At 35.4% G+C, this 15,840-nt stretch overlaps 1 protein-coding gene across 11 annotated transcripts in view; it reads left to right on the top strand.

Moving 5' to 3' along the window:
• Window positions 1–15,840, top strand: part of ADK (adenosine kinase) — a 564,491-nt gene that overhangs the window by 150,333 nt on the left and 398,318 nt on the right. For all 11 annotated transcript variants that reach the window (XM_024253829.3, XM_024253826.3, XM_054522434.2 and 8 more), the window contains one exon: window positions 12,721–12,799. In XM_024253829.3, coding sequence (XP_024109597.1) covers window positions 12,721–12,799 — 79 coding nt within the window. The remainder of the gene's footprint in view (window positions 1–12,720; window positions 12,800–15,840) is intronic.

Here is a 15,840-nt window from a genome sequence, read left to right as displayed (position 1 = left end):
AAGAGATTTTAGGTGTTTGAGTATTTCTGATGAGTGACATTTTTTGAAGTTTGGTAGAGAGAAATAATTAGCTAGTTATTGCTTAACTACTCTCTATATCTATTATATATGTTTCTGGAATATTTCTATGGTCAGAGAAACTCAGGCCCATTATAAACCATGGACTCTGGTAGAAATAACAGCTGAAAGCAAACCAGTAAGGGAGGTGGAGTATATAATTTGTGTTTTGGAAGTACCTGCCTGTGGACGTGTGGGTGATGCTCTAGGTTTACCATGAGATTACCCATCTAATTTTGAGAACCAGTGTCCTGCAGTATTTTTCTTTTGCTTACATATGACTTTTTCTTTTTATGATTTAAAACTAAATGTCAACCAGTTACTATTTAATGAAAATCATAAATTGGTTTAGTGAAATTTTGTTGTGTTCTTACAATGGGTAGAAACCTAATGCACTTATCATGCATCTAAATTTAGGAATAATTCATTTTATTTTAATCATCTATACTTATATACAAAATGCTTTTCAGCAGTATATTTGATTATCTTAGGTACAATGATCTTCATGTTCAGAGTTATAAATGGGAATAATTAAACCTTTAAACATATTAGAGTTGTAAGGGCTTATCTAAGCAATACATGCTTAAAATTGCTTTCTTATCAAAAAAATAAAATTGGAGGTTCAAGAAATGTCTTTAAATTACAATCCTTATGAACTAATAGCTTAACCTTAGTTTTGAATAACTGTTACTTTTCCGTAACTTTTAAAAATATGCTTAAATATAAACGCATGTGGAAAATGTTATTTTGGCTTTTAGCAAACTGACATTTGAGTTTTTTAAAACCTCACCAAACATTTGTGGTAAAAGATTTCAAAGCTTTGAATTTTACAATTTGCCTGTCGATTCCCCCCCCGTGTTATTCTATTAACATTTGATCTTAATAAGTATAACCTGTTTAGAATTACTTATGTTTTTAATTATTTGTTTAGATGAGAAGTTTAAGGAAGAACTTCATCAGAAATTCTACTTGGCAGTTATGAATGCTTTCTTAAGGAAGTTAAATTTTTGGAATTTCACTGTAAAGATTTTAATCACATGTCCTGTTCTTCATACATCAATCTATCAAATGTTCAAAAATTATTAATGCTGTTTTTACGTTGTGCTGATGTTAACACAACGTGAGGTCTTCTTTCTTCTCCTGATAATATGCTGAGCGCACACACACTCTCATGTGCTCACTCTCTCTCTCTCTCTCTCCTTCCCTCCCACCCCTGAGTTTGAAATAACTTAGTGGCTTTAGTTTCTGTGAAAATAGAAAGCAATTGCCCTTAGGTAGAACTAGAAATTGTAAAGTGTTGGTTTTGTGGACATTTTCCTGTTCATAATTCTTCTTATATCTTATTTATAAGTACTTTTATTCATATAGGAATAAATGGTTCTATGTTGAAAGGTATAATCATGAAGTATTTTTTATTCGTGTTAGATAAGGAGAAAAATGACACATTAAAAATTACAGTGCTATTTGTGTTTTAAAATTTCTTCTCTCCCTTTTGTATTGCTTATTGTTCTCTTCACTTTTTCTACTGTTTTTCTAGCTTTTCAGGATACATTTTCTAAATGCATCCTAAATATAACTTACAATAGTTGCCTTTTATTTAAAAGTAATTCATTTAGTTTCCAACCACAAGGTGTTTAATTCTACATATTTCTATTTTTATTTTACATGGTCTTAATATATCCTTGATTACTGTGTTGATCTTCTAGTTTTTAGGCTGCCACTTATACCATCAAAAGCCATTTAAACTGCACTTAGAGGATAATGAATCTAAATTTTCTTATCTTCCTCAAAACAACAGATACAATTAAAGTCACAAATAAGCTGTACCTTCAGAATTGCTAGGAGACAGAACATAGTAAGAATTCAAATCTCTTATAAGCAGAGTTATAAACATCATATTCCAATATTGATTCTGCTGCTTTGTCTGTACATTTGGAGAGCAGAGGTAGTGGGGAGGTTTAAGAGACTGAAAAAAGGGAGAGGGGTGTATGAAGTGTAGATCAGTAACAAACACCATCACTCTTGAAAAGAAAAAGTCCAACAGAGGTCCTAAACCTGTGTTTTAGACAGGTGGGAGAACGGTAAATTAATTTTTAAAGACAAAATAATTATATTGAATGAATTTATTGATCATTTTGTTGAACAGTTAGTATAAGAACATCCCATATTATATTTCAGCTTTCATAAACTATAAGTGTTTATGTCTTATATTTTGTGTTCTTTCAACTTTATCTTAATTTGCTTCTCTTATTTTTAATGCCATTTTTGTACATTTAATATTACTATATTCATATCTTTGTTATAATTTTTTCCTGTAATAATGTAACTTATAAATAATTATAATATTACAAAGTTTATTAAATTTCTTCCAATGATAATTACTATAGTAGGCTTGTGGTGGAAAAATGGATCAGGTACTGTCCTTCCAATTCTGTCAGGCTTTTGACTGAGGTGTTTATATGGCCACCCCATTCAGACAAAGAATGTCAACCAAAAGGAGAAAGTAAGAAGGAATCTATAAATTACTAAAATTCCCATACTTTATTTCCTATGGAAAAAGTCATGTAAGGAAAATATATAGAAGTTTCCCATAAAATGTAATGATATCATAAACTCTTTCATCCTTAAACACCTGTTAGTCTTGCCATAGCACAATCAGTTCCCTAAAGATAAATATTTCTTGGTTTGTTAGTTGGCTACTTAGGAGTTCCTTTTCCTTCTTATGAGTTTTCTTCTCTCCTGTATTTCTTTTCTAACACCATTCAACTGGTTATCCAAACTAGCAACCTCAGAATTATCATCCCTCTTCCACATCTTACACTTCTTTATCACATCCTGTGTCTTCAACTTCGGAATGATTCCTTACTTTGGTCTCGTCTCTCTATCCTGTCTTTCATATGAGCTATTCTAAAGGCAGGTGGTCTGCTTCTCTTTACTCTGTCCAGTGTTATCATTTTTAAAAAGTCTGCTTTTCACACTGTTGCTAAATAGAGTTTAATAATTTCTAGTAGCCTTCAGAATAATGTCTACACTTATTAGCCTGATAGTTACCTTTTCTTTGTCAGTTTTTACTACTTTGATTTTGACCTGCATTTTAGTCTGTGTTTAACTGGTTTTTCTGAATACGTCATGTTTATTGTTTTAGCCTCAACCCTGAATTTTTTTTTCTCCCTTAAGTGTCAAATTTCAATTCAGATGTTAAACTTTCCCTGCCTTTTTCGTTTAGAATCACTTCTTTCTCTGCTCTTGTTTTTTATTCAGCTTTGTTCTATATATGGTTCTTTAAAAATAATTGTATGGAAAATTGCTATGTTCTTTTATTATAAAATGAAGTTGATTTTTCATTACAAAACAGTTTATATGATTATTGCACAATCTAAACAGATGTATAAAAGAGCCATAATTGTTCCTAATTTGGCGATAACTACTGTTAATACCTTGGTTGTATTCTTCCAGGTTCTTTTCAGTAGACATGTATATTGGGTAATTTTGTTTACACAAAAAGATTACATTGTGCATAAGTTTTCATAAATTAACACTTCTCATTTGAAATAACATGGAAAATACCTATCAATAGACATAAATCTATTTTAAATCTGTAACATTTAAAAATGTTTAACACTTAAGTAGAAGCAGAACATACACATAGTAAAACTACATCAAGGTGGAAAATTAAACCCTTATTTGAAGACTTCTAATTTTGGGAAATTGACTAATTCTGCTATTCATCAGAATTTCTCAGGCCAAAATTCAGAACAAGACTAAATTTGCCCATTTCCACCTACTATTATTTATTCTCTATTTATATTATGCTAGAGCTTGTAGTCTCTCTACTAACACAAGAAAGGGGAGGAAAAAAATTGTCCTTATTCACAAATGATAATTATGTTTAATTTATTAAAAACACATGAATCATTGGAGTTAATTAAATATTAGAAACTTGGCTGGAAAAAATTGATATAAAGAATGTTTCTAAATATCAGCCACAAATAAAAATTAAGTTTAAACAATATCATAATAGTATTAAAACATAGGAAGTATGAAGTAGTGAACAGAATAAAAGATGTGGAGGCTTTGTGGCAAACATTATGAAACTTTGAGAGATACTGTAATCATGGATTAGATGATTTAATATTGGAAATATATCACTTTTCCCAGCATAGATTTAGATAATCAGTGCAATCACTGTTAAAATCCTAACAAGTTGGGCTGGGCGTGGTGGCTCACACCTGTAATCCCAGCACTTTGGGAGTCCGAGGCAGGCAGATCACGAGGTCAAGAGATGGAGACCATCCTGGCCAACATGGTGAAACCCCATCTCTACTAAAAATAGAAAAATTAGCTGGGCATGGTGGGATGTGCCTGTAGTCCCAGCTACTTGGGAGGCTGAGGCAGGAGAATCACTTGAACCAAGGAGTTGGAGGCTGCAGTAAGCTGAGATCGCGCCACTGCACTCCAGCCTGGCAACAGAGCGAGACTCTGTCTCAAAAAAAAAATCCTAACAAGTTGGTTTTTGGAGTTTGACAACTAGTTGTAAATTTATATGGAGTGCAAAAAACCAAGAACGGCCAAAGCACTCATGAAGAACAACAGGGTAAGGACACTTGAAGATAGAGAGAGAGTGTGTGTGTGTGTATATATATTGTGTGTGTATATATATTGTGTGTGTATATATGTGTATATATTATATATGAGAGATAGTTATAAGATACAGGGGTTTCTAAGTCAGTCCATTGTGTTTTTTCTTAACCTGGGTAGTGGTTACACAGACATTCACTTTTTTTTTTTTTGAGAACAGAAAGTTTCTAAGAATTTATAGCACCAAGACATTCATTTTTTAAAAATTGCACATTTATTTTACTTATCCTAGAGAAATTTATAAAAAACAAAAGTAAACTATAAACACCAGTTAAAAAAATCCTTTTATATTAACTCCGTAGAGATGCAAATACTGTTAACAGTTAATGTTTTCAGGGGCCTGGATCCATGGCTCACACCTGTAATCCTAGCACTTTGGGAGGCTGAGGTGGGAGGATCGCCTGAGCTCAGGAGTTCAAGATCTGCCCGGGCAACAGGGTGAAGCCTGTCTCTAAAAAAAAAAAAAAATACAAAAAAATTAGCCAAGTCTGGTGGTGCATACCTGTATTCCCAGCTATTTAGGGGACTGAGGTGGGAGGATCCCTTGAGCCCAGGAGGTGGAGGCTGCATTGAGCTATGTTTGCGCCACTGCACTCCAGCCTGGGTGACAAAGGAAGATTCTGTATCCAAAAAAAAAAAAAGTTAATGTTTTTAGCTTACCATTATAAGTCTAAATAATGAATTTATGCTTATTTTTAATTAACAAATTTATACAATGTCTGTGAACTCTATACTGGAAGATGAAGAATGTAGTGCACTTACACTGTTTTACCTTTTTATTCTTCCTTATATTTCCTTTAGTTTGATATTTTATTGATTGACTTTATGACTTCAACAATATATTTAAAACCTTTTTAAAAACTTGATTTTTGACATTTGAGATATTTATGGAGTCCTCTCCATGAAAGGGAGAATTTTGCATGCAATAATGTATGATGGGCACTTTTAACTTTTTTATGGCTTTCTTTTTCAAAGTCATACACCACTCTACTTTTCTTTTAACCTCATTCCATCTTTCTTCTGTTTTTTTTGGGGGGGAGAGGTTGGCACATCTCCTTAGTAATTTTTTCCACATAGGATAAAGGATTATTAAATATTACTTTGCCTTATTAACCTGATAATTTGAGTACATATTGAAAATTTCTAGTTTCAAAAATTTCCTCCCTTCTCAGCATAGAATATATTACTCCATTATATTTTTAGCATCCGGTATTCTTTGAGAAGTTAAGTATTAGTCTGATTTTTGTTCCTTTTAAGGTAATTATTATTTTTCACATTATATGCTTTTAGGGTTTTATCTTAATATGAGAGATTAAACAAGATGTGTCCAAGTAAGGGGTCCTAGTCCCTAATCCCTTGTAAAACTGCTTGATGTTTGGAAACATCTGACCATATTTATGTTTCACCTTTTTTTTTTTTCCAACATTTCTGTCTTACTCTTCATAATCTCTATTTTCCCTTTCTGTATTTCCTGTTAAATAGATCTCGGACCACCTAATAAATTCTCTACACCTTTTAATTTTTATTTCATATTTTCAATTTCTTATATTTTCTCTCTACTTTTTTGGTCTTTTCAAAAATTTCAAGTTTTCTATTTTTATTTTAGTTTTTACTCATGCGTATTTTGATTGATCAGGTAATCCATCCAACTATTGATTTTTCAAAAATTTTTCAATAATTGTTAAGTTAGTGTATAGAAACTGTGTCATTCTCTAGCTGCATCTTTTCATATAATTAGATAGGTCTGTTTGTGGCATCTTTTTTTTTTTTTTTGCCCTTTTTTTCAATTTTTTACCTACTTTTCTCTAAGGAAGGTAAAGTCATAAAATGGTTTAGTGAGGTGGAGCTAACTTTCTTTTATTTATTTATTTATTTATTTATTTATTTATTATTATACTTTAGGTTTTAGGGTACATGTGCGCAATATGCAGGTTAGTTACATATGTATACATGTGCCATGCTGGTGCGCTGCACCCGCTAACTCGTCATCTAGCATTAGGTATATCTCCCAATGCTATCCCTCACCCCTCCCCCCACCCCACAACATTCCCCAGAGTGTGATGTTCCCCTTCCTGTTTCCATGTGTTCTCATTGTTCAATTCCCACCGATGAGTGAGAACATGTGGTGTTTGGTTTTTTATTCTTGCGATAGTTTACTGAGAATGATGATTTCCAATTTCATCCATGTCCCTACAAAAGACATGAACTCATCATTTTTTATGGCTGCATAGTATTCCATGGTGTATATGTGCCACATTTTCTTAATCCAGTCTATCATTGTTGGACATCTGGGTTGGTTCCAAGTCTTTGCTATTGTGAATAATGCCGCAATAAACATACGTGTGCATGTGTCTTTACAGCAGCATGATTTACAGTCCTTTGGGTATATACCCAGTAATGGGATGGCTGGGTCAAATGGTATTTCTAGTTCTAGATCCCTGAGGAATCGCCACACTGACTTCCACAGTGGTTGAACTAGTTTACAGTGCCACCAACAGTGTAAAAGTGTTCCTATTTCTCCACATCCTCTCCAGCACCTGTTGTTTCCTGACTTTTTAATGATTGCCATTCTAACTGGTGTGAGATGGTATCTCATTGTGATTTTGATTTGCATTTCTCTGATGGCCAGTGATGGTGAGCATTTTTTCATGTGTTTTTTGGCTGCATAAATGTCTTCTTTTGAGAAGTGTCTGTTCATGTCCTTTGCCCACTTTTTGATGGGGTTGTTTGCTTTTTTCTTGTAAATTTGTTGGAGTTCATTGTAGATTCTGGATATTAGCCCTTTGTCAGATGAGTAGGTTGCGGAAATTTTCTCCCATTTTGTAGGTTGCCTGTTCACTCTGATGGTAGTTTCTTTTGCTGTGCAGAATCTCTTTAGTTTAATTGGATCCCATTTGTCAATTTTGGCTTTGGTTGCCATTGCTTTTGGTGTTTTAGACATGAAGTCCTTGCCCATGCCTATGTCCTGAATGGTAATGCTTAGGTTTTCTTCTAGGGTTTTTATGGTTTTAGGTCTAACGTTTAAGTCTTTAATCCATCTTGAATTGATTTTTGTATAAGGTTTAAGGAGGGGATCCAGTTTCAGCTTTCTCCATATGGCTAGCCAGTTTTCCCAGCACCATTTATTAAATAGGGAATCCTTTCCCCATTTCTTGTTTTTGTCAGGTTTGTCAAAGATCAGATAGTTGTAGATATGCGGCGTTGTTTCTGAGGGCTGTGTTCTGTTCCATTGATCTATATCTCTGTTTTGGTACCAGTACCATGCTGTTTTGGTTACTGTAGCCTTGTAGTATAGTTTGAAGTCAGGCAGCGTGATGCCTCCAGCTTTGTTCTTTTGGCTTAGGATTGACTTGGCGATGCGTGCTCTTTTTTGGTTCCATATGAACTTTAAAGTAGTTTTTTCCAATTCTGTGAAGAAAGTCATTGGTAGCTTGATGGGGATGGCATTGAATCTGTAAATTACCTTGGGCAGTATGGCCATTTTCACAATATTGATTCTTCCTACCCATGAGCATGGAATGTTCTTCCATTTGTTTGTATCCTCTTTTATTTCCTTGAGCAGTGGTTTGTAGTTCTCCTTGAAGAGGTCCTTCACGTGGCTTGTAAGTTGGATTCCTAGGTATTTTATCCTCTTTGAAGCAATTGTGAATGGGAGTTCACTCATGATTTGGCTCTCTGTTTGTGTGTTATTGGTGTATAAGAATGCTTGTGATTTTTGTACATTGATTTTGTATCCTGAGACTTTGCTGAAGTTGCTTATCAGCTTAAGGAGATTTTGGGCTGAGACAATGGGGTTTTCTAGATATACAATCATGTCATCTGCAAACAGGGACAATTTGAGTTCCTCTTTTCCTAACTGAATACCGTTTATTTCCTTCTCCTGCCTGATTGCCCTGGCCAGAACTTCCAACACTATGTTGAATAGGAGTGGTGAGAGAGGGCATCCCTGTCTTGTGCCAGTTTTCAAAGGGAATGCTTCCAGTTTTTGCCCATTGAGTATGATATTGGCTGTGGGTTTGTCATAGATAGCTCTTATTATTTTGAGATACGTCTCATCAATACCTAATTTATTGAGAGTTTTTAGCATGAAGAGTTGTTGAATTTTGTCAAAGGCCTTTTCTGCATCTATTGGGATAATCATGTGGTTTTTGTCTTTGCTTCTGTTTATATGCTGGATGACATTTATTGATTTGCGTATGTTGAACCAGCCTTGCATCCCAGGGATGAAGCCCACTTGATCATGGTGGATGAGCTTTTTGATGTGCTGCTGGATTCAGTTTGCCAGTATTTTATTGAGGATTTTTGCATCAATGTTCATCAAGGATATTGGTCTAAAATTCTCTTTTTTGGTTGTGTCTCTGCCTGGCTTTGGTATCAGGATGATGCTGGCCTCATAAAATGAGTTAGGGAGGATTCCCTCTTTTTCTATTGATTGAAATAGTTTCAGAAGAAATGGTACCAGTTCCTCCTTGTACCTCTGGTAGAATTCAGCTGTGAATCCATCTGGTCCTGGACTCTTTTTGGTTGGTAAGCTATTGATTATTGCCACAATTTCAGCTCCTGTTATTGGTCTATTCAGAGATTCAACTTCTTCCTGGTTTAGTCTTGGGAGAGTGTATGTGTCGAGGAATTTATCCATTTCTTCTAGATTTTCTAGTTTATTTGCCTAGCGGTGTTTGTAGTATTCTCTGATGATAGTTTGTATTTCTGTGGGATCGGTGGTGATATCCCCTTTATCATTTTTTATTGCATCTATTTGATTCTTCTGTCTTTTTTTCTTTATTAGTCTTGCTAGCGGTCTATCAATTTTGTTGATCCTTTCAAAAAAACCAGCTCCTGGATCCATTAATTTTTTGAAGGGTTTTTTGTGTCTCTATTTCCTTCAGTTCTGCTCTGATTTTAGTTATTTCTTGCCTTCTGCTAGCTTTTGAATGTGTTTGCTCTTGCTTTTCTAGTTCTTTTAATTGTGATGTTAGGCTGTCAATTTTGGATCTTTCCTGCTTTCTCTTGTGGGCATTTAGTGCTATAAATTTTCCTCTACACACTGCTTTGAATGCATCCCAGAGATTCTGGTATGTTGTGTCTTGGTTCTCGTTGGTTTCAAAGAACATCTTTATTTCTGCCTTCATTTCGTTATGTACCCAGTAGTCATTCAGGAGCAGGTTGTTCAGTTTCCATGTAGTTGAGCGGTTTTGAGTGAGATTCTTAATCCTGAGTTCTAGCTTGATTGCACTGTGATCAGAGAGATAGTTTGTTATAATTTCTGTTCTTTTACGTTTGCTGAGGAGAGCTTTACTTCCAAGTATGTGGTCAATTTTGGAATAGGTGTGGTGCTGAAAAAAATATATACTCTGTTGATTTGGGGTGGAGAGTTCTGTAGATGTCTATTAGGTCCGCCTGGTGCAGAGCTGAGTTCAATTCCTGGGTATCCTTGTTGACTTTCTGTCTCGTTGATCTGTCTAATGTTGACAGTGGGGTGTTAAAGTCTCCCATTATTAATGTGTGGGAGTCTAAGTCTCTTTGTATGTCACTGAGGACTTGCTTTATGAATCTGGGTGCTCCTGTATTGGGTGCATATATATTTAGGATAGTTAGCTCTTCTTGTTGAATTGATCCCTTTACCATTATGTAATGGCCTTCTTTGTCTCTTTTGATCTTTGTTGTTTTAAAGTCTGTTTTATCAGAGACTAGGATTGCAACCCCTGCCTTTTTTTGTTTTCCATTTGCTTGGTAGATCTTCCTCCATCCTTTTATTTTGAGCCTGTGTGTGTCTCTGCACGTGAGATGGGTTTCCTGAATACAGCACACTGATGGATCTTGACTCTTTATCCAATTTGCCAGTCTGTGTCTTTTAATTGGAGCATTTAGTCCATTTACATTTAAAGTTAATATTGTTATGTGTGAATTTGATCCTGTCATTATGATGTTAGCTGGTTATTTTGCTCATTAGTTGATGCAGTCTCTTACTAGTCTCGATGGTCTTTACATTTTGGCATGATTTTGCAGCGGCTGGTACTGGTTGTTCCTTTCCATGTTTAGTGCTTCCTTCAGGAGCTCTTGTAAGGCAGGCCTGGTGGTGACAAAATCTCTCAGCATTTGCCTGTCTGTAAAGTATTTTATTTCTCCTTCACTTATGAAGCTTAGTTTGGCTGGATATGAAATTCTGGGTTGAAAATTCTTTTCTTTAAGAATGTTGAATATTGGCCCCCACTCTCTTTGGGCTTGTAGAGTTTCTGCCGAGAGATCCGCTGTTAGTCTGATGGGCTTCCCTTTGTGGGTAACCCGACCTTTCTCTATGGCTTCCCTTAACATTTTTTCCTTCATTTCAGCTTTGGTGAATCTGACAATTATGTGTCTTGGAGTTGCTCTTCTCGAGGAGTATCTTTGTGGCGTTCTCTGTATTTCCTGAATCTGAATGTTGGCCTGCCTTGCTAGATTGGGGAAGTTCTCCTGGATAATATCCTGCAGAGTGTTTTCCAACTTGGTTCCATTCTCCCCGTCACTTTCAGGTACACCAATCAGATGTAGATTTGGTCTTTTCACATAGTCCCATATTTCTTGGAGGCTTTGTTCATTTCTTTTTATTCTTTTTTCTCTAAACTTCCCTTCTCGCTTCATTTCATTCATTTCGTCTTCCATCCCTGATACCCTTTCTTCCAGTTGATCACATCTGCTCCTGAGGCTTCTGCATTCTTCACGTAGTTCTCCAGCCTTGGCTTTCAGCTCCATCAGCTCCTTTAAGCACTTGTCTATATTGGTTATGCTAGTTATACATTCGTCTAAATTTTTTTCAAAGTTTTCAACTTCTTTGCCTTTGGTTTGAATTTCCTCCCGTAGCTTGGAGTAGTTTGATCGTCTGAAGCCTTCTTCCCTCAACTCGTCAAAGTCATTCTCCGTCCAGCTTTGTTCCGTTGCTGGTGAGGAGCTGCGTTCCTTTGGAGGAGGAGAGGTGCTCTGCTTTTTAGAGTTTCCAGTTTTTCTGCTCTGTTTTTTCCCCATCTTTGTGGTTTTATCTACTTTTGGTCTTTGATGATGGTGATGTACAGATGGGTTTTTGGTGTGGATGTCCTTTCTGTTTGTTAGTTTTCTTTCTAACAGACAGAACCCTCAGCTGCAGGTCTGTTGGTGTACCAGGCCGTGTGAGGTGTCAGTCTGCCCCTGCTGGGGGGTGCCTCCCAGTTAGGCTGCTGGGGGGTGCCTCCCAGTTAGGCTGCTCAGGGGTCAGAGGTCAGGGGCCCACTTGAGGAGGCAGTCTGCCCGTTCTCAGATCTTCAGCTGCGTGCTGGGAGAACCACTGCTCTCTTCAAAGCTCAGATGGAAATGCAGAAATCACCCGTCTTCTGCATCGCTCACGCTGGGAGCTGTAGACCGGAGCTGTTCCTATTCGGCCATCTTGGCTTCTCCCCTGGCATCTTTCTTTCCTTGCTTTACAGGCAGTGGTGTTATACTTTTGTTTATTTTTATACATAAAACATATTTTTTGACGTTTAGTAAGATGTGGAAGAGGAAATGAACATACACTTCATCTCTTTTGAAGTGTAAGGTCTTATAATTTTCATACTTCTTGAACTGATTCCAAGGGTAACATTAAGTGAAATTTTGTTTAGTTTCTATAGAAAACTCTCTTAGTTGTCTGGAGTGAGGAGAAATACACATTGATTTCTGTATGTTTGTAGTAACAAGTGATTCTGAGACTGGGATTCTGATTTTGACTTAACCAATTTGCCACATGACCTCCATTTGGCAATCTATTAATTATTACTTTTACTTTCTGTTTAGTTTAATGGCCAATTATAGACAGTCTGTTTTAAATTCTTAAATTCTTATAGTTGTACACTTATGGAAAACATTTCTTAAATGTGGAAATTTAGTATTTTTGTTATAAGGTATTTCAATTCATTTATTCAACATACTTAATAAAAACGTTTTACTATTTGTGTTTGAATACTCTTCTGCTCAGAAAAGTTTACTTTGTTGCAACTCACAGAAGGTAACTTACTTTTTTCTACTGTGATTTCCTTATAGGTTTGATGAACTTGTGAAAAAATTCAAAGTTGAATATCATGCTGGTGGCTCTACCCAGAATTCAATTAAAGTGGCTCAGGTTGGTTAATTATTTTAAAAGTTAAAAGGATTCAAAATGATTCTAGACCCATGTCTATTTTGCATAATTGTTTCCATTTATATTGCGTTGCTGTAGAATAGTTTTGTTCATTTGAATTGGGATTTTAGTAGTCATTGCACATCTAATCAAAAGTTATTTTAATTGGTATTTCTTTGGTTATTGGTAAGCTTGAACTTTTAATATGTTTATTGTTCATTTGTGTTTCTTCTTAAATTGTTTCCTTTCACTATCATTTTATAATTTTTCATATGTTACAGATTTGTAGAAACTTCATATTTTATAGATAGTATTCCTTTTTATTTTATAAGTTGAAAGTATTTATTTTTTGTTATGTGTACATTATCTCTTATAGTGTCTTTTACTGTGCCTTAGTTCTTAATGTAACTTTCAAAGTTTTTAACATAATTAAACTTAATGGCTTCTTCATTTCCTGCATGTCCCCCTTAGGAAGGACGTTTCTGCCACAAGATAGTAGAAATTGCTCTGTATTATATATAGATATCTATATACGTAAATATACATTCATATATTCATACCTAAATATCTATGTATAGACATATATGTTGGTAGATATGTATATGCATCTATATATCTATACCGGTGTATATCTTTTATAAATCTATATATCTGTCTCTATTCCCATATCTTCCAATGAGTGATTGAATGAACCCATTAGGCATGTACTCTTTGAGTTACCAGCTTAACCTAATCTTGATTGAGAGAGTTAGTGATCTGTTTAATCTTCCAGCTTTGAAAGATATGAACAAGTTTTACATACCTTTGGTTCTTACCTCTGCAGTTTGAAGCTAGCTCAAAATTGTGCTCATTGCAATCATGTGTCAGTTCTGCTAGACTAGATTTCTTTTTCTTTTTTATAGATTAATGCTTTCCCCTTGAATTCTAATTAACTTCAAGAACTGGGGAAGTGGAAAATTGACAAATAAAATCCAGAATGATTTCTTTTCAAGTAACTCTTAGTTGATTTAGACATATAGTATGATTATTCCACATACTTCCAAGCTCACATTTAATCATAGTTTTAAAATATTTTGTAAAAATGAATCTTTAAGGTGGTCATTAATATGAAGTGGCCTGAGTCTTCGTATTGGTCAATTGATTTGTATTGTTTTTGGTAAAACATCCTGGTGGTCACTTTAGGAACTTCCAGAGTAATAGAAAAAGGATGATTTATGGCCAGGCACAGTGGCTCATGCCTGTAATCCCAGCACTTTGGGAAGCCAAGGTGGACGGATCACTTGAGGTCAGGAGATCCAGATCAGCCTGGCCAACATGGTGAAACTCCGTCTCTACTAAAAAAAATACAAAAATTAGCCAGGTGTGGTGGCATATGTCTCTAATCCTAGCTACTTGGGAGGCTGAGGCCAGAGAATCGCTTGAACCTGGGCGGTAGAGGTTGCAGTGAGCCGAGATCATGCCACTGCACTCCAGCCTGGGCAACAGAGTGAGACTCTATCTCAAAAAAAAAAAAAGAAAAAAAAAAGGATGATTTACTAAAGCCTTAATTTATCAAGGCACATTTTACATTTTGCAGTTTTCAGTCTTTTCTCCTACCAGAACTGGGGGTGATATGGTTAGGCTTTGTGTCCCCACCCAAATCTCATCTTGAATTGTAATCTCTATAATCCCCATATGCCAAGGAAGAGACCAGGTGGAGGTAATTGAGTCATGGGGGCAGTTTCCTTCATACTGTTCTCCTGATAGTGAGTGAGTTCTCACAAGATCTGATGGCTTTATAAGGGGCTCTTACCCCTTTGCTCGGCATTTCCCATTCTTGCTGCCTTGTAAAGAAGGTGCCTTTCTTCTCCTTTGCCTTCTGCCATGATTATAAGTTTTCAGAGGCCTTTCCAGACATGCTGAACTGTGAGTCAACTAAACCTTGTTTCTTTATAAATTACCCAGTCTCAGGCAGTTCTTTACCGTAGTGTGAAAATGAACTAATACCGGGAGGCTATTAGCTGTTCACTAATAAATTGTCTCCTTTCTTGGGGATCTTCATCAGTTTCTGCCTTCTAAAAGTCTATTAATTATATAATTAAGTTCTCCCTCAGCTTTCTCCCTGATATTAGTCTCATAATAAAACAGTCATTGCCTACTTTTATTCTTTTGCACTTTTTTACAATATTTCACATTCATTCTAACAACGTATTCTAGTAGTGGTTTATTTGTTTCTGTCTTTAGCAAGGTAATAAAAGGAATTTGAAGTTTTGGGTAACTTATTCTGTCAGATCTTACCAGTAATCATACTTTCATGTATCAAGTGATATGGCAAATTATGTCAACAAAAAAATGTCCCCAAAGCTCTTAGGTATTTTGATATGTCAAATCATGTTTTTGAAGATTTTAATGAAACCATAGGCAACAAAAACAAGTATGGTTGATATCTTGTCCAAATACAATTCTAGATTTATTTGATACACAGTACAAATGTAAATTTTGGTAAATTTCATTTGGTCTGAACTTCTTACTAATGAAAGTGAAAAGTTCTTATCTGCTCAATATCTTGCACAGCATGTATATAACACTGCTAAAAAGGGGTATAACTTGCTTAAATTTGATAATTGATGCTTTCTTAATGAACACTTTTGGTTACTTTGTCAGTTTTTAAAAATTTTGTAGAAGCACTTAATATGATTTTTGACTTGAAAGAAATGGAAAAAGGCCAGCATTGTGATTCATGCCTGTAATCCCAGCATTTTGAGAGGCTAAGTTAGGAGGATCGCTTGAGTCCAGTAGTTTGAGACCAGCCTGGGCAACATAGTGAGACCCTGTCTCTAGAAAAAAAAAAAAAAAGACAACCCCATCACAAAGTGGGCGAAGGACATGAACAGACACTTCTCAAAAGAAGACATTTATGCAGCCAAAAGACACATGAAAAAATGCTCATCATCAGTGGCCATCAGAGAAATGCAAATCAAAATCACAATGAGATACCATCTCACACCAGTTAGAACGGCAATCATTAAAAAGTCAGGAAACAACAGGTGCTGGAGAGGATGTGG

This window comes from Pongo abelii, chromosome 8 (assembly GCF_028885655.2).
Source record: "Pongo abelii isolate AG06213 chromosome 8, NHGRI_mPonAbe1-v2.0_pri, whole genome shotgun sequence".
Classification (NCBI taxonomy): Eukaryota; Metazoa; Chordata; class Mammalia; order Primates; family Hominidae; genus Pongo; species Pongo abelii.
This window is presented reverse-complemented; position numbering and strand designations above follow the sequence as displayed.